The 26,825-nt window shown below is 36.7% G+C and overlaps 1 protein-coding gene across 1 annotated transcript in view; it reads right to left on the bottom strand.

Annotated features, from left to right (window-relative positions):
• LOC127409817 (fibronectin type III domain-containing protein 4-like) overlaps positions 1 to 26,825 on the bottom strand; it is a 52,268-nt gene that overhangs the window by 7,016 nt on the left and 18,427 nt on the right. Inside the window, exons 2-5 of the mRNA XM_051644655.1 lie at positions 26,474 to 26,589; positions 22,424 to 22,628; positions 4,140 to 4,229; positions 2,233 to 2,366 (exon numbers count right to left, since the gene is read on the bottom strand). Of these exons, the coding sequence (XP_051500615.1) occupies positions 2,233 to 2,366; positions 4,140 to 4,229; positions 22,424 to 22,628; positions 26,474 to 26,589 (545 nt within the window). The remainder of the gene's footprint in view (positions 1 to 2,232; positions 2,367 to 4,139; positions 4,230 to 22,423; positions 22,629 to 26,473; positions 26,590 to 26,825) is intronic.

The following is a 26,825-nucleotide window of genomic DNA, read 5'->3' as shown; positions in this document are numbered from 1 at the left end:
TTTAATATTTAATTTAATCTAATTACAAGTACTTGATTTTTGTAATCTGATTACACAATCCTGGTTACACGTAATCCATTACTACCCAGCACTGTCAATAGGAAATATGTCAACACAAAAATAATAAATTAAAGTGATGAATAAAAAACAATTTCAGTAGTACAATATGGTAGAAAACTACAATCCAAGTACAGGAAATGAAAGTCATTCCAGGGAATGGCATAATCACAGGGCCTGATATTGATTTTATCATGTGTCTGGTCTTTGATGTGTTATAAGCACTAATGGCCAGAGTGGAAAGGGTGAAATGTGAAGCATCTGTCCTTTTTTCTCATGAGAAAGTGCCAAGTGAAGAACTACAGCCAGGATGTGGGTGAAAAAGAAGCACACAAGAAGATTTCGACATTATGCTACAGTCTGTCTCTTCATGAATAAGACACAGAATAAGCAAATGCTTTGATGAAAGATCTAGTTTTATTCTAATTCAATTAAATGTGTTCTAATTTAGTAATGTTATAGCTGCTGTTCTATATTTACAAACAACCAATAATTTTTCTGGGACACTTTTGCTCCAGTAAATAAATATAAGTTCCTCGTACAATTTGTTTAGCATTACTAATTAGAGGCAGCCAATTAGAAGGAAAACAATGAATTCTAACATTGCTCCCACCAATATAAGACTCAACACTTCGCTTTGTTTATGATCTTATACAAATGGTACAAGAGAACAAGACCCTCAGGCTTTTCAAATGGGTAGAGTGAGGGAATGCAGGAGTTTGAGAAGGTGAGACAGACTGGCTGTAAACGGTGGCCACATAGTATTTAGTCTCATCCCTCACAGCTGGCAGATTTCATCAGACAAACAGCAAAAAGGTTTTATTAATCAAGGGTATTGGCAGGTCCTGGGCAGACGATTTCTGTGAAAAGTGAGATGGATTGCTATATAAATGCTTTTCTCCATTCTGTTTAAGTCTTTCTGAAGGTGTTGAAAGGGATTGGGTTGTTTTTCCCATTCTCATAGCTCTAAATGCTTATGCCGCTATTTATTAAGAACAAATGGAGAGTATGGTGTCTAAATTTACAGGGGAAAAGATTTCTCCATTTCAACTCAGTTTGTTGTTTTGAAAATGGGAGAATGGGGAAAGTCACAGAAAAAAGTACAAATCTACCAACACACTCTCATGGCTTTTCTAAATTTGGCTAATACGTATGATATCGTGCGACTGCACTCGTTTGAATTCCTACGACTTTCACTACAGCCAATGATGTCGCTGGACATCGTTTCCATCTAATATGTGACAGTTACTTGCTTCTGTCACACACAACAGCTTCCTATCATGTTTACACACTCTACTGATTGGTTAAGTTTAGATAAGGTGTTTGGGTAAGGGCATAATATTAATAAGTATGTCCTTAACGCCTCGTACGCAGAACTTGCGCTTACTTCCGCATTAGACATCCGGGAATTTGCACGTGATGAAGTCGTACGAGTTTATGCGAACAACATTGTGCAAGACCATACGAAATAGCCAACTCGTAAATTATGTCCGACTTTTCATGAGATCGGGTTGAATCTACAACTGTTTTACAATGCAGTTTACTTACTAAATATAGCTGATCTGATCTGATGCAAAAGATTTCGTTTATAGAGTGAAAGAGTTGACTCTACAGTAAAAATCAGTCACAGCACATTAATTTGCAGTTAGTCTTGCTCTTTTTGGTTTACAGTTTTCAGTGGTGATTTGCTTCATGATGTAGACAAATCTGAGAGGCAGGAGACTTAAAGGGATAGTTGCCCAAAAAACGAAACTTCTGTCATTATTTTTTCACGCTTTTGTTCAATTCCTCTGTGGAGCACAAAAGGAGATGTTAGGCAGAATGTTAGCCTCAGTCACCATTCACTTTCATTGTATCTTTTTTCAAGTACAATGAAAGTGAATGGTGACTAAGACTAACATTCTTTTTGTGTTCCATGAAGAAAGCCTTAGAGTATGAGTTTGGACACAACATGAGTGTGATACATGAACATGGGATGAACATAAGTAAATGATAACAGAATTTGCATTTTCCGGTGAAGTACAGCAAAATTATCCCTTTGCTCTCCAATTAATCTCGTTGTTTAGAAAAAACAATGGAAATATGTGTGTTCTAAAAACTATTTCTGAAAACTGCATTATAAGAACAGATGCTTTGATGTTGAGAATGAGATGCAGAGGGTCACAGATGTTCCACCTTGCTCCGGAGCAGTCCCCCACTGTGATGCTCTGGTGTGCTTCTCTCTGAAGAAGGTTTTACTTTCTCTTTACTATTGCTGGAATCATTGTCCTTTATTATGTCATACTGCCGGCAAAACAGGGCAATTACAGCTGCAAACACAAAGAAGAAATGGTGATTTTGCACTTAAGAGTCTTTATACAAATTCTAATGCAACTACACAAAGCTCTGTAGAAAAAGACTTAAAGGATTAGTCACAAGGGACAAAGCATCCAACCCTATAAGAGGAATTGTTGAATAAACGATTATTTCTCTAAGTATGACTATCTCTGTCTCATTATAGGGATAGTTCACCTAAAAATTTAAATTCTGTCTTCATTTACTCACCCTCATGTTGTTCCTAACTTGTCTGACTTACTTTCTTTTGTCGAACACGAAAGATGTATGTTAGTCCAAGTTCTTATTTGCTTTAAAGGAATATTCCGGGTTCAATACAAAATGCAATCAACAGCATTTGTAGCATAATATTGATTACCACAAAAATTTATTTCGACATCTCCCTCCTTTAATTAAAAGCAAAAATCTGGGTTACAGTGAGGCACTTACAATGGAAGTGAATGGGGACAATCCGTAAACGTTAAAATCCTCACTATTTCAAAAGTATAGCCACAAGACATAAACAATATATGTGTTAACATGATTTCAGTGTGATAAAATCACTTACTAACTTTTTCTGTTTAAAGTTAAATCCAATTTTACATCTTTGTTGCCGTGAAGACATAACGCTGTAAACCCTATAACAACCGTAAACATTATGATTTAAACAACTTTACATATCAAATAACACATGAGTTTTAACAGAAGAATGCATGTAAGTGCTTTTATAAAATTATAAGCTTCATATTTCTGCCTTTAAACCCTCCAAACATTGGCCCAATTCACTTCTATTGTAGTGCCTCACTGTAACCCCTCTGTTTTTTTAAGAAAAGGAGGTACAAGTCAAAATATTATTATTATTTATTTATTTATTTATTTTTATTTTTTTGTGGTAATCAACATTATACTATAAACGCTGTCGATTTAGCTACTGTAAATGGTGACTAAGGCTGTCCTTTTGCCTAAAATGTCTTCATGTGTACACGGATGAAAGAAAGTCAACTTGTATGAAACAACTCAAGGGTGAGTAAATGATGACAGAATTTTCATTTCTGGGTGAACTATTGCTTTAAGTATAAAATGGGAATGTACATACTAATGAAAGGTATACCTCGAATGCAAGTCGCATTGGGTAAAAGCATATGCCAAAAGAAATACATGTAAATGTAAATTCCTGTGTGTAAACATAGAGAGATGCTGAGCCTATTTTTAAATCTCTGTTTCTCAGGGTGCAGGTCTGACTCTGCTCTTCATGTTGACACGTTCTGGACTGAAAGGTGCAGACAGAATTCCTTTCAGTAGTCAAAGTTGAGCTGTGTAAGGACATTTCTTGTTTGCTGGAGGGGCTGTTGCAGTTGAGCACATGAATAATTTTGTGAAAGGGAGGCAGACATGCTCAAGTGTCTTATATAAGGAGTGAAGCGCTCCTCTGTTCTCGTGCTTTTCTCAGTATTCAGCCAGGATATTTCATATTTTATCAGTTTAATGCAAATTATGGTTTGCGTGCGTTTACAAGGTTGGCATGTACAGTGAAATTTCATGGACCACTAACCTCAATTGATTTTGAAATTATTCAAGTGAAAAATTAATAACCATTAACATATACATGACTAATAAAAATTATCTCTGTCTCTCCCTCTCTCTTTCTCTAAATCATTGTTGGTGGTTAACAATTGGTGAGGTAATTTCATGTTTGAAAGCATAGTTTGTGATTAATATGTGATTAATAGATTCAGCACATTTTCCTTGAGCTGAAATCAGTGTCTCACCTGCCCACATTAGAAGTACCACCACAATAATGATCATCTCCCCTGTCTGCAGGTGTCTAGCTTTATCCAGGCCTTGGACAGTGGGGTCATCTGTTAGAGGAGAGAGAGGGTCATCTGTGAGTGATTGTGTTGAAAATTGAGTAGTCATTTATAGCTGATACAGACTGAGCCAACTCTGAAATGAAACAAAAGACAGCATAGCACATTAATCAATTAATGTTGCACTCAGTTATTTTTTCCTACTTAAATAGTACTTAGTGAAATATGCTTAAAGGAATAGTTCACTCAAAAATGAAAATTCTCTCATCATTTACTCAACCTCATGTCATCCCAGATGTGTATGACTTTCTTTCTTCTGCAGAACACATCCAAAGATTTTTAAAGGAATATTTCAGCTCTGTAGCTCCATACAATGCAAGTGAATTGTGACCAAAACTTTGAAGCTCCAAAAAAGTACATAAAGGCAGCATAAAAGTAATCCATAAGACTCTAGTTGTTTAATCCATGTCTTCTGATGTGATCAAATCAGTTTTGGATAAGAACAGACCATAATTTTATTCATTTTTCACTGAATCTTGACATCTGGAGATTCTTTGGCGATCATGATTTCAAGCACGTTACACTTCCTACTGTGCCATCTAGTGCTCTGCACATGCGTCAAGCACTAGGAAGTGTACTCAAGCTTAAAAATCATGATCGTGCCTAGAGACTGCAATGGCAAGATGTACAGTGAAAAATTAGTTATATTTTGGTTCGTTCTCATCCAAAACCGATTAGATCACTTCAGAAGACATGGATTAAACCACTATAGTCTTTATGCTGCCTTCAAAATTTTGGTCACCATTTACTTGCATTGTATGGACCTACAGAGCTGAAATATTCTTCTAAAAATCTTTGTGTTCTACTAAAAAAAGAAAGTCAAACACATCTGGGATGGCATGAGGGAGTAAATGATGAGTGATAAGGGTGAACTATCCCTTTAAAGTCATGTACACTCACATGAGATGAAGACTCCAGTCATTTCAGTAGCCTAATAAGAGCTGTTTTAATTTACATAGCTGGGCTGCCAACACAATCACATGGGAAATCAACATGTTGCTTCAGAAAGTTAATGTACCCTGAAATCAACCCCATACTGCAGAATTACTGCCAACCCTATTTTACCATTTCCCATCTGACATTATTTAAGAGTGAACACATGGGGGTGGGGTTTACACATGCTAGGTCAACAGGTTTCCCCGAAGGGAATCGACAATTTCGAGTCAATTCTCGATTCCCAATGCCTCAGAATTGAGGAGTCCCAGCCCAACGAGGAATTAGAGCGCACTGGGAATTGGGCATGCCAAATTGGGGAGAAAAGGGGATAAAATAAATAAATAATACAACTTATTTTTTTGGGGCCTGGAAACTGAAGCTCACACCTTCCCATATGTTTAACAACTTTTTCATCTTCAGCTACTGGGGCAGTGATTAAAATTTTGGTAAACACAGATCGATTTCTGCAACAGAAATTTTGACCTCCTGTTGCCAAATTTGCAACTACTGTATGTGGAAATGTGCCCCGTCAGCACATACATCTTATCTCCAACTTCACATCTTGTGAATAATAATAGAGTTTATTCTTCATTAAATCTCATCTGGTGAAATATACACTCATTTAGCACTTTATTAGGAACACCTGTACACTTACATATTCTTGTGATTATCTAAGCATCAGCAGTGAAATGCATAAAATCATGCAGATAATGGTCAGGAGCTTCAGTTAATGTTCACATTAACATCAGAATGGGGAAAAAATGTGATCTCAGTGATTTTGACCGTGGCATGATATTTGGTGCCAGACGGACTGGTTTGAGTATTTCTATAACTGCTGATCTCCTGGGGTTTTCATGCACAACAGTCTCTAGAGTTTACTCATAATGGTGCCAAAAACAAGAAAAATACAGTAAGCGGCAGTTCTGCGGAAGAAAACGCCTTGTTGATGAGAGAGGTCAACGGAGAATGGCCTGGGCAGCATTTACCAAAAGCATAGTAAGCCTAAGTAGATTGGAGCCAATAGTCTCTATGATCAGCTTAAGCTTGCCATGCTTTTGGGAGACGCAGCCCAGACTGGATCGAGCTGACAGAAAGCTATAGTAACTCAGATAACCACTCTGTACAATTGTAGTGAGCAGAATAGCATCTCAGAATGTACAACACATCGAACCTTGAGGCGGATGGGCTACAACAGCAGAAGACCACGTCGGGCACTTTACTAGGACCATAGTGTTCATAGTGTATATGTACAAAACCCTTCTTATGGTGAATATATTAGCTATGAAAAGCTTAATTTTGTTAATTGTTAATATAGAGCATTAAAACAGGGTCAAGTCTCCATTTCAAAGAGTCCCCAATATGTTTCAGGCTTGTTTATAGTTGAAAGTCCCACGTTATGCACCAATCTTCATTTTTTTCTGGTTATTACTGGGATTTTGGTTGAACAATATACTGCATCTTGGATTTTATTCATTTTGGACTCTTGTAGCCTCTGTGTTTATGCTCATTATAGTAAGGGAAGTATAAGAAATTTTTTTAACATTCTATAAATCAATTTTAAAAAATATCGACCAATTAATCAGTTATCAGCCTTTCCCACCACCTAAGTTATCAGTATTGGCAAAATACATTATCAGTTGACATCTATTTTCAGCAATGGCATTGGTAACGAAAAAGTATTGCTTTTGCGTGATGTGGCATCCAGGACCTTAAGTGACAGTGTAAGTCCCAGACAACTGCCATATCAGCCAGTGCAACCTAAACAACATTTTAAAAAAAATACTGAGTGCCTCTTTAACGCAAAAACATTTTTTTTTCTTGATTAACACTTTGTATTGACTCCAACAAATGAAACAGAAAAACAAAACATATATGTACAGAATCAACTTTTAACCCCTATTATTCCCTTTCCCACTCCCAATCACCAACCCCACCCTGACCCCCAACAAACATCCCAGTGGTCAAAGCTAAAATACACACAAACACACACACACACACACACACACACACACACACACACACACACACACACACACACACACATAATAATAATAATAATAATAATAATAATATAATAAAAAAATAAAAAAATAATAATCACACACATTTAAAACTATAAATCCCTCTCAACTGCAACTCCCTGAGAGCCTTCCAAAAAGGTCAAATAACTGCCCCACTCCTTTTAAATACCCCCAGGTTGCTTAGCCTTCTATCTGACATTTCTTCAAATGCTGCCACCCTGCCCATCTCCGTGCACCACTCCCAAAATGAGGGCGCTCCAGCCAACCTCCATCCCCTAAGGATAATCTGTCTGCCGATCATAACACTGGCTAGAGCCCAATTTCTTATGTATTTATCCCCTATATTAATGACCACCCCATCACCTAAAATACAGAATCTGGGGCAAAATGAAATTTAAGTGCCCAATATGTCACATATAAAACTCTGAACCCTCAACCTTAATTCTTGGATCTTAACACACCACCAAAAGAGAATTTTTTTGCTCAGCCGACAGTTTAGGAAGTTCTAATGGTTCCACAAAGTTTCTAATTTCCTCTTCAGTAGACAAAGATGTGGAACTATAAAGATCAAGATAGAATTCTTTAAAAGCCTTATTAATATCAGTGGCCGAGGTAAATATTTCACTACCAGAAGATTTCACTGAGGGAATGGTAGAAAAAGACTCTCTCTGATTTATATATCTAGCCAGAAGCCTCCATGCTTTGTCCCCCGACTCAAAGTATGACTGTCTTGCCCTGAATAGCCAAAACTCCTCCTTCCGTGACAAAATAGTATTATATCTGTATTTTAGTCGGGTCAATTCTCTGAGGCCATTAGATGACATTCGGTGTTTCAGCTCTGCCTCGGCACTTTTAATTTTCCCTTCCAATTTCACGAGTTATTGTGCTTTGGATTTTTTGGTGAATGTGGCATACTGTATGATCCGGCCCCTAAGAACCGCCTTAAGTGCCTCCCAAGCCACGCCCACAGCGGATACTGAGGACCAGTTGGTCTCCATATAGACACTGATTTCAGCCTTTAACATTTGTTGGAATTCAAGATTTTGCAAAAGGGATACATTAAAGCGCCAGCTATATGATTTCCTTTTCTTCATATGTGGCAACACCTCTAAACACACCAGGGTGTGATCTGAGACTAAAATGTTTCCAATTGAGTAATCAACAACAGATGGAATGAGGGACTAAGATTTTTTTTTTTTTAAATCTATTCTAGAGTAAATCTTATGGACTGATGAAAAAAATGTATAGTCCCTCCCAGATGGGTTCAAAAGTCTCCAAATATCTGCAAGACCAAGATTTTTACACATCCTGTGAAGCGTCAATGTTGCTCTAGGGGGCTTGCACACTTTTGCTTCACTATGATCAAGGACTGAATCCATCAAAAGATTAAAGTCTCCTCCCAGTATCATATCATGAGGGGTGCCAGTGGCTTGCAGCATCCCTACAAGATCTATAAAAAAGCCCTGATCATCAACATTAGGTGCATAAATATTAGCCAAAATAAGACTTTGCCCCTGAATTTCAGCTAAAACAATAATGACTCTTCCTAATTTATCTTTAATCTGCTTGAGACATTTGAATTGTAGATGCATTTATTGAAGAGACACTATATCATATTTCTTACCCTTAAGAAGAGAAATAACCTTCCTTCTTTTTATCGGGTGCCCCAACCCATTCACATTCCACATGGAGAGAGACAATCCACTCATATTAACATTTGACATTTTAACATATAAGAAAAAATAGATTGTGTGTCAAAAACAAGATTATAAAGCCCACATTCCAACATTAGTGCATCCATCAAAGCCAGAACATCCCCGAGAACCAAACAAACAGAAAAAAGAAAAACGTACGCATTAACCCCGCGCACGACAGCGCCAACTGGCATCAAACAGTCCATGTACGCCTACGAGAACCTCTGCGACAACTTTGCCTTCGGATTACTCAAGTCTGGTTTTTCTATACAAATTTTATGAGACAGAATTACACGGCAAAAGATAATCTATAAAACAAACTCCAGGCAATTGGCGGAATAAACACAAAGAGCGTGTAGCGCCAATTCCCCAAACAGTCAAACGGATGTTCAGTGAGCTGGTCCACTCGGCTGCAACATGAGCACAACAAATTACTTAATCACTCCAATGTCTTGCAAGAAATTCTCCACAAAACAAACTCCAGCCAATAGGAGGAATAAGTACAAAGAGCATGTAGATTCATCCGTAAGCTGTCCTGAAGGTTTGTTGCTCTACAAAATAAACTCTAGCCGCTAGGCGGAACCAGCACATAAAAAAAAAAAAAGTGCTCAGTTTCCTCGAGCAGTCAAGTGAATGTTCAGTGAGCCGGTCCACTTGGCTGCAACACAAGATCTTTATCGGATGATCTCAGAAATTTGGCCAGAATTGATCGGAGCATGTCTCCCTCTGCGGATCTCTGAGCCAGAACCCTGTGAGCTCACTCGATTTCCAGTTTATGGCCTGTTATGTTGAGCAGATTTGGAAGGAGCCCATCAATGAATTTCACCATATCTTGACCCTCTTTGGCCTCAGGAACTCCGACAATACGGACGTTATTCGGCCGGCTACGGTTCTCCATGTCCTCCAACTTCTCTCAGACACGCTCCAAATCCACCTTGGTCACTAGCGGATTAGCAGATAATTCCCTCTCCGATGACTCCAGATAACCTATCCGTTTCTCAACATCCCCCACTCTTGTAACAACCTCATAGAACTTCGCCTCCATGGCAGTGATCGATCGACATATCACAGCAAGATACTCCAAGTCAGCAACGACCTTCATTAGCACTGCCGACATGCCCAGCATCTCTCGGCGCATCTCCCGCATCTCTCAGACCAAATATATTCCCAGGCTCGTGGCCCACTCGGGGATGCTTGAGCACGTAAGTGTCTTTTAATGTCTCCAGAGCCAGAGGATTTTGAATTCTTTGACATATTGTCCTCCTAGAACAGTTATGGAACAGAGTATATCGAATCTCACCGATTTATATCATTAAAAGTGTTCAAACTAACAAAGTGCGCAGAGCTCACCGTTCATCACGTCCGATCCTCGCATGGATTGACTCCCCAAAAACGTAAAAAAAATTATAATATGTATGACTCTAGAATTATACACAAAGACTAGGGCCATGAAAAAATTTCTAGTATGCCTGTAAAATGCAGACAGATGCTAATGTAATTAATTTCACTTTAGATCAGCCCACAGCTGATCAATTACCAGCATCCCAATCACCATCACCATCCAACCACAGCCCTACGGAAGTGCTGATCTAACCAGCCATCTGTCTTCATTATGAATCCAGTGTTAAAGGGATTGACTGCAGACTCATTTCCTCGTCCAAATATCTTTTAACCTGTGTGGAGTTGGTCCAGAGCACCACTTCTACCAATTGATATTGCTTTCTGGATGAAAGCAGCGCTGGCATAGAGACATCTGCTGTCATAAATTGAAAAAAGAAGGGGTTGGGGAGGGACTCTTCTCACTCAGCCAATTATGGGAAAGATCACATGTATTGCAGTGATTTTCAGTTACAGTTTCATGGTATTGAGAAGAGTGCTGCTCCCGTTTGCATTCTCCGCCACTAAAGAGTCGCAGCATAAGGCAAGCAAACTGTTCCTCTTATCAGCCTGATGAATATGTAAAATGTCAAGTGTGGAGTTATTTCACTCATCTGTGGCAAATGAATAAATAGTATCAACGCAGTATGTGCTCCACAACGTGAGATTGTTAAGCAGTTCCAGCACACCCTTGTCACCTTTCTCAACAGCAATAAGAGCCTCGTGTGGGAGGCTGTTATTTAACTGATTATATTCCAAAAGCCCAGAAAGGGAGCCCTTTAGAACCCTTTAAAGAGAGCATGCATTTGCTAGACTACATAATGCTGCCTCGCTGTACTTTGTCACTAGGATCCAAAGCAAGACATCTGCTCATAAGTTCTATGAACCTACAATCAGTTCAAAGACACATGTATGCATCACTGTGACATTCTTGTAAGAAATAAAAAGAGAATCACTGCAGTGGCAATTAAGTGCCAGCAAAACCCATAACAAACCCTGCTGAAAAGACCAGCTTAGATATCCATTTTTCCATGCTTGTGTAAAATGATTTATGCAAGTTAGGTGCTGGTCTAGCATAGCCAAGTCAACTTATATATATATATATAGACTGGCAGCCAAAAGTATGGCCTTCCACATCTCTTTCTGTCCTGGCTGGAGCCAGTTGTCCTTTGTCTTTGAAGACTGTAGTGTACACCTTTGTATGAAATATTCAGTTTTTTGGCAATTCAAGCATTGTGTAGCCTTCATTGTTCAAAACAATTATTGACTTGTACCAAATTAGCAATTTAGCATGATTATGCAAGGATAAGGTGTTGGAGTGATGGCTGCTGGAAATGAGGCCTGTCTAATGTCTAAAAAAATTACTTTTTTCAAATAGTGATGGTGCTGTTTTTTACATCAGTAATGTCCTGATTATACTTTGTAATGACCTGAATGCCACTTTGGTGAATTAAAATACCAATTTTCTTCCAAAACAGCAAAATCTGTACATTATTCCAAACTTTTGGCTGCCAGTGTATATACTCTCTCTCTCTCTCTCTCTCTCTCTCTCTCTCTCTCTCTCTCTCTCTCTCTATATATATATATATATATATATATATATATATGCAGGTGCATCTCAATAAATTTAGAATGTCGTGGAAAAGTTCATTTATTTCAGTAATTCAACTCAAATTGTGAAACTCGTGTATTAAATAAATTAAATGCACACAGACTGAAGTAGTTTAAGTCTTTGGTTCTTTTAATTGTGATGATTTTGGCTCACATTTAACAAAAACCCACCAATTCACTATCTCAACAAATTAGAATATGGTGACATGCCAATCAGCTAATCAACTCAAAACACCTGCAAAGGTTTCCTGAGCCATCAAAATGGTCTCTCAGTTTGGTTCACTAGGCTACACAATCATGGGGAAGACTGCTGATCTGACAGTTGTCCAGAAGACAATCATTGACACCCTTCACAAGGAGGGTAAGCCACAAACATTCATTGCCAAAGAAGCTGGCTGTTCACAGAGTGCTGTATCCAAGCCTGTTAACAGAAAGTTGAGTGGAAGGAAAAAGTGTGGAAGAAAAAGATGCACAACCAACCAAGAGAACCGCAGCCTTATGATTGTCAAGCAAAATCGATTCAAGAATTTGGGTGAACTTCACAAGGAATGGACTGAGGCTGGGGTCAAGGCATCAAGAGCCACCACACACAGACATGTCAAGGAATTTGGCTACAGTTGTCATATTCCTCTTGTTAAGCCACTCCCGAACCACAGACAACATCAGAGGCGTCTTACCTGGGCTAAGGAGAAGAAGAACTGGACTGTTGCCCAGTGTTCCAAAGTCCTCTTTTCAGATGAGAGCAAGTTTTGTATTTCATTTGGAAACCAAGGTCCTAGAGTCTGGAGGAAGGGTGGAGAAGCTCATAGCCCAAGTTGCTTGAAGTCCAGTGTTAAGTTTCCACAGTCTGTGATGATTTGGGGTGCAATGTCATCTGCTGGTGTTAGTCCATTGTGTTTTTTGAAAACCAAAGTCACTGCACCCGTTTACCAAGAAATTTTAGAGCACTTAATGCTTCCTTCTGCTGACCAGCTTTTTAAAGATGCTGATTTCATTTTCCAGCAGGATTTGGCACCTGCCCACACTGCCAAAAGCACCAAAAGTTGGTTAAATGACCATGGTGTTGGTGTGCTTGACTGGCCAGCAAACTCACCAGACCTGAACCCCATAGAGAATCTATAGGGTATTATCAAGAGGAAAATGAGAAACAAGAGACCAAAAAATGCAGATGAGCTGAAGGCCACTGTCAAAGAAACCTGGGCTTCCATACCACCTCAGCAGTGCCACAAACTGATCACCTCCATGCCACGCCGAATTGAGGCAGTAATTAAAGCAAAAGGAGCCCCTACCAAGTATTGAGTACATATACAGTAAATTAACATACTTTCCAGAAGGCCAACAATTCACTAAAAATGTTTTTTTTTATTGGTCTTATGATGTATTCTAATTTTTTGAGATAGTGAATTGGTGGGTTTTTGTTAAATGTGAGCCAAAATCATCACAATTAAAAGAACCAAAGACTTAAACTACCTCAGTCTGTGTGTATTGAATTTATTTAATACACGAGTTTCACAATTTGAGTTGAATTATTGAAATAAATGAACTTTTCCACGACATTCTAATTTATTGAGATGCACCTGTATATATATATGTGTGTGTGTGTGTGTGTGTGTGTATAAATTTATATAAGGGCTGTCAATTGATTAACATTTTCTATTGAATTAAATACATGAAATGTCGATTAGAGAAAGGCACCCAAATAAAATTAAATATACAATATACAGTATAATGATTAAATAATTATAATCACACACACACACACACACATATATATATATATGCTGTCAGTCAATTAAAATTGTTAAGCTAATCACAATTAATTGCAGATTTTGAAAGTGCTGAAATATGACTATACATACTTCTTTTTCTGTCAAAATATTAATAGGCCGGCAGACTGTGGCCATCCACTTTGCTATATCAGTTGTGAAGCCACATTCATGATTTGAGTCAGGGCATCAATGCCAAGCACCGCTGAACTCCACATGAGAAGTGCTGCAGACATCTTGTTCTGCTTTTAGCGCTTTCACTGCCCACATAATGATGGGCTGAATTGGCCATAGAATTATCTGAATTGCTGTTTTGGTGAGAGTGAAAATTTAATCTGCTTCTGTGTTAAATAAATTGTGCACTACAGAGGCTGCAAAATACTTGATTTCTGTTACAAGTCCCATCTGGGTTTGTTTTGTACAACAAATAGCGTTTTACTTTTATCCTTCATAATTATTTTCATTTTATAAGTACTAGAGCTACATTCAGGGGCGTATCATCTATTATAAGGGCATATGCATTACAGTGGTTACTGTACACATTGTACACGCGTTCACATAACTTATCAGTGTGCCTGATATCAACATAAAGAGTTACAGATGAAAAGCACACACATATCTTTGAAGCTCAGTTAACACAGGTACTCCACTAAAATAACTTAAAATTCTGCTCTAAAAGTAATATTTGTGATTATAGTTAATGCAAGTATAATTGGCACTTTTTAGTGCTTTCTTTTTGTTAAACTTTTTTGCGTTTTATTATCATGCATTAACACACTGACATAATGATTTATGTATGCAGTCATGAAATGAGAGACCCTCATCCTCAAAATCCAAACACAATTGGTCAAAAGAGACGCATACCAGGTGTAAATGGTTATGCTGCCTGTTAATAATCTTAACGCATCTTAATACCAGGGATCAAACAGGGCACACACACACAGCGGGAGTGTGAAGTCAAAACTGATGCACTAGGTTAAAATTATTTTCTTCTTTCTATTTTATCTGTCAAAATATCAGACAGCATTTGGAATTATCTGTCAATGTTTAAAAAAATCAGTATATGACGGAGAATTTTCAGTTAATGCAAACTGGTTCAGAACTCACATGGAGCTGAATAAAATGTAAGAATCGAATAATCGTGTTAAAGAAAATCGTGTTAATCTTGCTAAAGAAAAATTAACTTGTAAACATTTCAAATTAATCACATGCGCAAACACATTAATTTTGACAGTTAGAATATATACACAGTACATATAATTAAGACAAATAAAATACAGTACATTACATTATAGTGGCAAGTACAGCATTGGTAAGGCAATCAAAAATGTGGCTTTAGAAGCCAATATATTGTTTATTTCCATTGTTCCATATTATTACCTTCAGTGGACAGCAATCCATTTTGCAATTTAATTCGTCAGTCTGTTAGAGGTAGATTTACTATAAGAGCTTTTCTTAGGACCACATGAATCTGGCAGACGCTTTTGGAGTGTCTCACTTTGGTTGCGTCGTGCATAAACAGCCTTTTAGAACACTGTGTCAAGTTAAACATAGTTTGAAACTTAGAAATACATGTCTCGAGACCCCCTGAATTTGGAGTTGTGCTCCATCCAGCTGTGTTTAAAGAGCACTAATATATCAGATATATCAAAGACAAAAAATAAATTAAAAATATATTAAAGATATCTTTTATTTTTATCTTTATATTTTACAGTATATTGCATTCCTTTTTATTTTTTTTATTATTTTTTTTGTCATTAATTTATGTCAACACCAGCACCTAGGGAAATGTATATACAGTACTTGTACTTTTATAATTTATAATTTGTTTGACTCACTACACAAATATGCTTCTTCACGGAACCAGTCGGTGATTTGAGTCTGAACGGGACAAATCGGTCATCTTGTTCGTGAACGAGCGAGGATCAGGATCTGTTGAACGACTGAACGAGAGGAGGAAGCATGTCTTTCCTTTAGTTTGGTAATCTCGTTCAGAAAACAAGGAGTGAGATGGCCTGGATTCATTATGAATTAAAGTGACTGATGGCATTACAATGACATCAGGACTTAATCGAAACGTATAATAATTTGTTATTTTTATATATAGATACGCTTGGCTGTCATTAGTAGGGAAAATGCTTATAATGCTTAAACAATGCTGAATTATGCTAGTAGATTTGTAGACACACACATTTAAAAAAAGTATAATTAGACTTCTTTCATTCATACAGCAGTCGTAACTGAGGGCAAAAAGGAATGATGAAACGCGATGCCAATAAATAGACAGTTACAATAATATATAGTACGGTATGGTTTGTCTAGATTCTTCAAGCGGTTTCAGTTATTTGTTCAACTTTGCACATCTTATTGTGTCATTGAGGGCTAGACCTCCCTAAGATTAAATTCTAGAATCGTCCCTGCTCATCAGGATGCACAAGTTTGTTTGTTAGACCTGCAGGGCCAGGTTTTTGATATTGACTCAGCTTCTACAGACAGACTCCTTTGAAGTTTCACAGTAATTGTGTCCAATGGGAATCATCTACATCTGAGTCTGACAGCACATGAGAGATACATGAAATACCCCAGTAACATAGAGATGTGAGTGAAACTGTCGGGAGTCAGAGAAAAAAGACACATTTCTCCATGAGTTGGCACCCTTTCCTATCTCTCGATTATCTTTATTAAGAAGACTTTTTTTTCTGTTTGTATATTGCTCAGATTCCTTAGGAAATTATGGCAAGTTGACTTTGAGAGTTCACAAATTGCACCATGCATTGGACTATGTTTCTGTCTATAAGCAAATGGCAAATACTCCATGTTACTGATCAATTCATAATTTTTTCCATTTCACATCTATGCATTGATGGGGGCAGGGGAGACTGGAAAATGTACTGTATTTAACTGTTTACATGCTGATAAAAAAAACATTTTAATAGGACCAGGGAGAGATGCACTGAAGATGTCTTCTCCTTATTGATTACTAAACTTTTAACATGCAGTAAACTATTGGATGAATTAAGTGCTCGGTTGTAACAGGCTCTTCAAATGACTGTCTAAGTGTCACCCAATAAATACTGATATTTGAACGATACAGTTCAGTAATTTCTCTGGAAGCTTTGAAAGAACACTTAAAATACCTAGTGACCATTGCATTAAAAGGACTTAGCATATCTCCTTTTATGTTTGTTTGTTTGTTTGTTTGTTTGTTTCACCTTTATTTAACCAGGTCACTTAAGAACAAAATTCACATTTACAATAACAGCCTGGCTTGACGATGACAATACCATAAAAGTTAAAGGGGCATTCTCAGGAAATGGTGTCATTTGTGCCATAAAATTTCAGGGAAATATTTTTCATCATTTCATTTGAAGAAGTTACTGCTCAACTTTCAAGAAATTATTTTACAACCTCAAACCCAAAGTACTAGGACTGGAACCACCAGTGACATCAAAAATGTAATTTCATCTGAATAAATTTACCTGACAATTGAAAGGGTTAGATGGGTTAGTTTAAGTAGAAATATATCCTTGAGGAACAATTGCAGGTTACCACTTTTTTTCAATGAACACATTTTTTTTTCTTCCAACTGCCAATTCTTAAACTATTACCTTCAATCCTAAATATGTGTTCATAGTCTTGCAAAGCACTAATAGTTCTTTTTGCTACTAGGGTTAGGCTACGCGTTACATTATTTCAACCCTATCACAATGAGTTTGAAATTCATACAGTATACTTTTTTTATTTAAATAGATAACTGAGTAAATTCTGATAGTATCACTCAGTTTTGGTGTGTATTGAAATAAACCACACATTATAAAAAGAACAAATATTAATAAATGTTATGAGCCAGCCATGTTAATTAAATTTATTGGCACTGAATTTTATAGTACACCACATTATTTATATTCAGTATTCTTGCCAAATCCAATATTTTTTTTTGTACAAAAATGATCATTGTTTTTCCCAAAACAGAACAAATGAGCTTGACAAGGCAAATGTTAGTGTAATCATAATGAAATACTGATTACAATAATTAAATACTGTAAGAGAGACTTACATCTTTTTAGACCATAAAAAGTATTATGTTACATTGTTAAATATGATGTCAGAAAGATCAAAACATTATTCAATAATTAAAGCAGGGAAATATCAGAGCATAGTGGGGTTGAATTGAGAGTGCAGGGACAAGCATAAATTTTTTTTTTTTTTTAAAAACCTACTTAGCCAGTGAAAGCACAATGTTTTAATTATAATAAAAGCTAAATATAGAATTTTATTTTACATAACTCATTGCAAATTGGCAAGAAGTGATGTTTTATTTCAAAGTTATTTTGCATTACACACAAGTTATGCTGTGTGCTCTATATGTGCATGTGTGTGTGCGTGTGTGTGTGTGTGTGTGTGTGTGTGTGTGTGTGTGTGTGTGGGTTTGGGTGGTTTTTTTAGGTTACAAACTGGTAATTACAAGGGTATTATGCTATAAATGTGGTTTATGAGGACATTTCTAGTGCCCCCACAATTCAAATCGCTTAAAAAACATATTAAACAATGTTTTATTGAAAATGTAATAATGCAGAACGTTTTTTGCGAGGGTTAGGTTTAGGGGTAGGGTTAGGGTTAGGGGATAGAATCTATAGTTCGTACAGTATAAAAATCATTATGTCTATGGAGAGTCCTCATAAGGATAGCCACACCAACATGTGTGGGTATGTGTGTAAATGGTTTCCTTCATCAGAGTGGTACAAGTCTTGGTGATTTTTCCTGCATTTGCCATCTGAATACACACGCACACACACAATCTGAATTGGTGGTTTTATCAAACACTGTAACACCTTTTACTTTCCCAGTCAAATTTGAATGAGCATAAGATAAAATAAAGAATTAGACCACACACAAACACATACAGAAGAGGTAAGGTACCAAAACTACCACTCATCTATTTTGAAAACAAAATTTAATGTAAATTTATACGTGTCTTTCTTAGGCCTTGCTCACACTTCTATTTAAGCAGCACAATGATGAAATAGTGTTCCTTACATTATGGTTTGGTCATTTTTTTACCAATTTGTAGTGTTAATTTCGTTAACGAAAACTATGATGAAGAATGTTCGTCGATGACCTTTTTTTCCATGACTAACACGAGACGATGACGAGATGGCACCGACGTCATTAAACACAAACTGTGACTATCAACATGCAATATTTTTGACGAAAAAAGACGAGACTAAAATGTAGTTTAAAAAATAAAATCTTTACCAAAATCTCTCTTTATTTTCGTCGGAAAAAAAAAAGATGATATGAAGGCTAACCACAAAGAAATTGAGGTAGGTTAATGTCTTGTTGGTAATGTTAGGTTGTTGTTGTTGTTTTTTTTAGCTATACTACAACTAGTAACAACTATATTAGACAACTTAATAAGCTATATTAAGACAAGGCGGTGGTGTTACATTATGTAGGCTGTGTTTTATAGCTAAACCAAACTCATTAAGCTAATAGGCTTGCAAATTGTTGTGAAGGAGTTGAAAATTAGCGGCAAAGGTAACGTAGGATTGAGTATAGACCAATGGCTTATGTATCTGGCATGTATTTGCTCACAATGCTGTGTTTATTTGTCCTTCACATTACCATCAAAATGAATTTGATTTGGCATCAAAATGAATTTGATTTGCCATCAAAATGAATTTGAATGTTATAAAAACTAATTGCCTACAAAAGCATATCTCAAAAAAGGAGTCTGCAGTAATATGCCTGCATAAATACTTTGTGAGTATAATACCACCTAGTTTTGATTGTGTAGAATTTTCATTTTCTGGATACTCAGGGTTTGTGTTATTAAGTTAAAATCATAGCAATGATTTACTTATAGTGCAACACTTGGATTTCTTGATGCTGCATCTGTCTAAATGTGACTAAATGTGACTAAAATACGTCAACAGTTTTCATTGACTAAAACTAGACTAAAATACAGAGGGTTTTCTTTGACTAAGATAAGACTACAATGCCCAAACATTTTGTCAACTAAAACTTGACAAAAATAAAACAGGATAAGGTTGACTAAATATGATAAAAACTAACAAGGACATTTGACACAGTACTAAGACTAAGACCAAATAAAAAAATAGCTGACAAAATGAACACTACCGATTTGACTTTTGTTTTTGTAATAAAAATGGTTTCTATCACCTAAATGGTACAAGGCTTGGTGATTTTTTCTACACTTGGCATCTCAACACACACACACACACACACACACACACACACACACACACAAACACAAACACAAACACACACACACACAAATGCTAATAAGTCTGTGTGATTTTAAAGACTTTATTATTTATTATAGGACTTTATTGCAAACAAGACTTAATTCTATTCCATTTTTATTACTGTTTTTTTTTTTGAATAATTTGTATATTGCTGTTCATGATCTTGCAGTTCATTATCTTGCCATTTTTATACTTTATTTACTGACTGAATTTGAATAGAATTTTCATTTTTGCAAAATAAATGGTTTGTAAAAAAAAAAAATGCATACTCTAAGTCTTCTCTTTGTAACACCATGGTCAAGTTTGTCTGCAAACATAAAAAAAAAGAAAATGCTGATAAATGTCTGATAAAATCTAAATATATATCCAAATTCATAACTTAATATCTAGAAATGAACTTTGTTACAACCAGTGGCAGATTTAGGCATGGGCGACATGGGCAGCCACCCGGGGCGGCATCTTGTGGGGGTGGCTTCAGCACCACCCACCCGCTTGTTAGTTAAGGCGGGGGGGGGGGGTGACGTTCGCACAGGGCGCCATCCAAGCTAGAACCGCCACTGGCAACCTATGGCACACGTGCCAGCATTGGCAAGCGTAGGGGTAATCATTGGCACGCCAGCAATGGCGAGAGAGGAGTAGACTATTTTATTTATATAAATTCCGCACCTGCATTCCAATCTACATCTTGATGTAATCCTTCCTCATGATTACGCAGCATGTTTTCTTGAGCTGAATGGGAGGCTAAACACTGTTAAAGTGTGATGAGACTCGCGCGGCGCATGTAGGCCATTTGCACATCACGAGCTGGCAGCGCTTCACTTTTGGTTAATCGCATGAGTAAATGCGCCCGCTTTGCACAGCCATTGACCAGGAAAATAAAAAAATGGCACTCCATTTGAAAAAGGTTGCCAATTCCTGGTCTACAGTGACCAGGCAGCATGTGTGGATCGCTGCAGCCATCTACTGGTTATAATTGTCATTTCATGTAAATATATATATATTTTCCAGCAGATGCTCCAAATGCATGACACATTTTCTTATTTTTTCAGTTTATTGAAGTGTACTGTATGTTTTTAATTAAGTGAAAGTAATATAAAATGTGTTTATTTTATATGAAAATAAGTGGTGTATTTTATTCATTTAGAGGTAAATTAGGTCTAAATACCATACAGTTCCAAAAGAAATGCATTAGTGTTATAACTTTAGTGAAGCTACTTTTATTACATTTCTTTAAAAAAATTAAATAATATACATGATTACTGTATCTGTTCAATTTTAACCGGGGATATTAAGAGTGTCAGCCTTTAATGAGGAACGGGTTAAAATGCTGTTATCCAAGCGTACTGCACTAGAAACTGTAAAGAGTAGAAAAAAGTAAGAGAATGAAAAACAGAATCATACTTTTAAGGATCTCACGTGTGAACAGTTTGAGAGTGCTGAATTTCAGCCACTGTAAGATGATAAGAAAGAAGTATGGGGTTTGGATGGTTTTGTGTATGGTGAAAAATACCATTTTCAAAAATAAGCTTAGAAAATGAGTGGGAGCTGGCAGATCCTTTGTTTATTATGAAGAACCTTTTTTAATACCTCACTGTGTACAGTTTCTGTCCAGGTTTCTTCTGGTTGGGCAATTTTAATGACAGACCTTTCCTCTTCACTGGGATAAATTTAGACTTTGGCTTTATATATATGACATATGACAGCGAAGATGGAGCTTTATTCAGACTCATATGAAAGCAACTGTATGAAAGATAATACATTTTTACTCATTTTAAAGGTAACTTGAAGTTCTGTTGATAAATGTGTTTTCTACATACTTCCTTAATTACATGCCTTCTTGTGTCAATAAAAGTAAAAAAGTTATTTGAATATGTTATTTAGTTCAATGCAGGAGAACATTAATGAACTATTGAGCACAATACTGAACTACGTGCATTTGTGAATGATCTGATGATTAATGCCGAGCACTCCATCTGTGCGCATATGCCTGGATGTTTTGTTTTTATCAACATGGCTAGCAAAAATAGCTCTCATATCGAAAGCTACTTCATTGATCTGGTTTTGAGTGCTCAGCCGGATCTCATACTCTACATATAAGAGAAAATCACTCAAAAAACATCAGACTTAAAAACATCTCTTATCAACACAGCACTGAAAGGGGGTATTAACAATCCCCTAAACTGGACAGCTACTAGGGCCCACCAGTGCACAATGCCAATATACAGCTCATTCCCCTGAGAGGCAGTGAGCTGATTAAAAATTGGAGCTGAAACAAAAGGCAGTAACATGGTCTACCTGCATCCATATGTGAAGAGTTCATCAATAATTAATTGGGTTGTAGGACAGAGAACTATTGAACACAGTGGCAGAATCCGCTGAGAATATTAAACGGTCACTGCACTGTGGCATGCACATGCACATTTTAAAGCACACAAACTGTCAAACAATGGTGTATTGCATCTTAATGAAAAAATCATGAGAGCAGAAAACCATAAGAGGGTGTGTTGTTACCTTGGTTTGAACTGTTTGAGGGAAACCGGTCAGTTTTCTTCAAGGTTCTGAAGTGGACACGTTTGCTGGCTTGACTCTCTCCGTACAGGCCGATGGACTGCACCTGGATGATGTAATCTGTCTCCTCCTCCAGGTCCCATAGCACACAGGACCTGCTGGTAGTGTTCACCTCTCTGATAAACCTCTGCATTTTGCCATCCATTCTCTAGAGGAGTTAAACCACCAGTGGTAACAGGACCATAACCACCACAGATATTGAACAAGACATGATATACAGTAGATTCATGACATATATTTATATATATATATATATATATATATATATATATATATATATATATATATATATATATATATTTATATATATATACAGTATAAAAAAAAAGTATATAAAAAAGGTCTGAATCAGTGTTTCTCAACTGGTTTTGCATCAGCACCCAGATTTTACATTGCACATCAAGTGAAGTGATGATGATAAAAACAGTTTATCATTGACAACAAAAGTAAATCCTTTAAATTAAGCGTTGAAAATGATTAATATCACACCATGAACCATTAACCCTTAAATGCAGACTGCACCTCATTCCACCCTCTCTACCTCATCCATTTTTTTGAGTAATTTTTGGCCCCCACTTCTTTAGTATTCCTCAACTATTCTCATAGGGATAGCATAACAATAAAAAAAATGGCAAAATTGCAAAATATATAAATTTTTTAATTGCTTAAATACCAAAATTTTATAGGGTCATCAGTGATCCGAGATATGAAATAATGTTGCAATATACACTGATAAGCCAAAACATTATGACCACCTGCCTAATATGCTGTTGATCCTCCACGTGCCGCCAAAACAGCACAACCTGCCGAGGCATGGACTCTACAAGACCTCTGAAGGTGTCCTGTGGTATCTGGCACCAAAACATTAGCAGCCATGGATCGGACTTGTTAGCACATTCCACAGATGCTCAATTGGATTGAGATCTGGGGAATTTGGAGCCCAGGGCACCACCTTGAACTCTTCATCATGTTTCTCAAATCGTTCCTGAACAATGTGTGCAGTGTGGCAGGGCGCATTATCCCGCATTATCCTGCTGAAAGAGGCCACTGCCATCAGAAAACACCACTGCCATGAAGGGGTGTACCTGGTCTGCAATGATGTTTAGGTATAGGTGGCCCTCCACCGGCTTATCGTTTTCCCACAGTGCATCCTGGTGCCATCACTTCCCCAGGTAAACGGCACATGTACATGGCCGTCCACGTTTGTTCCTTAAGCTGGCACTGTTGTTTCAGTGGCTGACTTGTTTTACATTTGACATTGCTATTTGACAAAGAAGTAGTGTGGAATTAAGCTAAAGCAAGTACAACACATGAACAGTATCATATGGCTATTGCCTTTTAAGTGAATACTGAAATTTTGTAAGTTATACGTCTATTTAATCTCAATAAGTGCCAGAGAAAATACATTTGTAGCTTATGTGTTATATGTAGGTCAATATGTTTCTGATAGGGTGTTGCATTTCATTAAATTTTGGCTGGAAAACAATAAATTCCATTCTATGTTTTGTTGAATCATCTCTTTGATCAATGAAAAATAAAACATAAAAATATAACAAATCATATTCTATTCTGTTTATCTGAGCATTTTGTAGATCCATTTATGATAGATAGATGTGACAGGTTGCTAAAGACTCAAGTTATGTAATAATGATTGGCAAAACACCCATTAAAAGTTGATAAGCCAATTTGTTTTGCTATTGTAACTATGCTTATGCTATAATTTGCATTTAGAATTGTTTTTCCTACTGTCCTCGACACTATCAGAACAGACCCACTATCTGAAAGCACACTAGCAGAGATGGTTTAGCAGAGACGGGCCACTTCTATTAAAATTAATTGGAGAAACTGGAAAGCCAGTTCAGAAGTCCTGCATTACAGGTAAATGAGCCATTCACCTTTTAGATACAGAAATCGCCTGTCAATCAACTCGAGAACGCGCATGTGCAGTAATTAGCTGGTATCTATAAAAATAGCTGTCCAGCCTGCCTGGGTGCATTCCAAAGATGGCAGCAGAGTGGACTGACTTGCCTTGAAAACACCTTTGATCACTTGTCTAAACTGCCTGCATTAAGATGTTCATTCAAACAACAAAAACTTTGCACGGTTTCCCTTGAATTGACAAATTCTGAAGCATCATCTACAGTGTTAGCTTGTTATTTGCTGACATTTCAAACTCCTCACACTGTCAAGAGGTCAGCAGTACAGTAACAGTAAGCATTTTCTTTGAGGTCACCTACTGTAATAAATATAAATCACACATTAGGGCACTAAAGAATCTTCTTGAAGTCCTAAGAGTCTTTTACTTCCATTATTATTCTCCCCTTTAACTTAGTGTTGCATTTAAGTCTGGCTCTGTTGGTCTTTAAAGTCTGCAAATAGATCCAAAGCACTTTCCTCTGCCCTTGGGCTCTGAGGCTGCCTTCCGGTATGGAGGAGTCTGATGGAAGCTCATGGCTAAATGAATAATACATAACCATTACAGACATGCAGACAACCTATTGCATAACATGACTGACAGATTATTTGTAATTGCTTGAATACAAAATGCAGTTAGCCATTTAGACAGAATAAATAGCTCCTCAGGAATGTCAGAAAACAAGCATGTTAATCTTTACAATGAGGATCTGGCAGACATCACCTTACAAAATCTACATTTACTACCATAAAGGTATAACTACTGACAACATTTTAAATAAATGGAGAAAGGAGGCATGAAAGTTATGGCTCTGTTTAAATGTTAATATGATATTCAAAACAAACATACAATGACAATATTCACCCCACTCAATGACTAACACATAATGCTTAAATTGTGTTAAATTATATTTCAATTAATATTGTGGCATTATTATTGTTATTATTATTATTATTATTTTATTTATTTATTATTATTTATTTTTTTGGAAGAGTACTACAAGGGATTGTAGATTCTCTTCAGTCACTTGATGATCAAAACTGAACACTTCACGATACCTGAACATGAGATGATCTTTCAAACAAAAATGGAAATATAAAAAAAGAGATAAACAGTGAAAAAAATTTCTGGTAATAGACCTTTGAAATCCCTATCAGAATGCAATCAAAAATGTTGTGGCTTTTAGTCCATGTGTTGCCTAAACACTGACAGGAAAAGGAACGTCTTTAAAGGGATAGTTAACCTAAAAAATGAAAAATTCTCTCATCATTTACTCACTCTCATGCCATTCCAAATGTGTGACTTGCTTTCTTCTGCTGAACACAAACAACGATTTTTCAGATGAATATCTCAGCTCTGTAGGTCCATACAATGCAAGTGAATGGTGGCCAGAACTTTGTAGGTCCAAAAAGCACATAAAGGCAGCATTATCCATATGACTCCGGTGGTTAAATCTATTTCTTCAGAAGCGATATGATAGGTGTAGGTGAGTAACAGATCAATATCATATATACTATAAATTCTTCTTCCTGCCCTGTAGGTGGCGACATGCACAAATAATGTGAATCACCAAACATAAAAGAAGAAGAATGCAGAAGTGAAAGTAAAATTTATAGTAAAAAAGGATGTACATATTGATCTGTTTCTCACCCACACCTAACATATAGCTTCTGAAGAAATAGATTTAACCACTGGAGTCTTATGGATTACTTTTAAGCTTTTATATGCTTTTTTGAGCTTCAAAGTTCTGACCAATATTCATTGCATTGTATAGACCTACAGAGCTGAAATATTCTTCTAAAAATCTACATTTGTGTTCAGCAGAAGAAAGAAAGTCATACATACCTGGGATAGCATGAAGGTGAGTAAATTAGAGAATTAGATTTTTGTGTGACCTATTCCTGTAAGATTTAAAGTTATTCTCTTCCAGGAAAAGGGAGCAAAAACACTGATGACTATAAACAAATGCTCTCCAGAATGAGCATGTCCCTCCCCCAGTGCCACCTACAACCAACTAACAAGTAGCAAATCGTGATTCATGATCAAACAAACAAACAAAAATGCTGAAAACGAATTACCTGTTGGGAAATGGAAAAGCCAATGATGATGTCACCATCGGGCACCTCCCAGGACACTGTTGCTGAGTCAGCTCTCAGGTGCATGACTGACACATTCACTGGAGCAGGTGGACGGTCTAGATGCACAAGATAGAAATAAATGCTAAATACATTTTGAACCCTCACCTTGACGCCAGTTCATGTAGAATACTTTTAACTAAAGCTTGGCAAGTTATAAAAGTGTTTACATAGTTCTTTATAAATGTTCAAAGACGGAAGGAGAAAATTATATTGACAGAGTATGATTAAAAATAAGCGTACATACTGTAGAAAATAAAATGCAAATATAAATAAAAATATATACAGTAATAAA

This window comes from Myxocyprinus asiaticus, chromosome 19 (genome assembly GCF_019703515.2).
Source record: "Myxocyprinus asiaticus isolate MX2 ecotype Aquarium Trade chromosome 19, UBuf_Myxa_2, whole genome shotgun sequence".
Classification (NCBI taxonomy): Eukaryota; Metazoa; Chordata; class Actinopteri; order Cypriniformes; family Catostomidae; genus Myxocyprinus; species Myxocyprinus asiaticus.
Note: the sequence above shows the minus strand (reverse complement) of the source record. Positions and strands in the feature narration are given on the sequence as shown.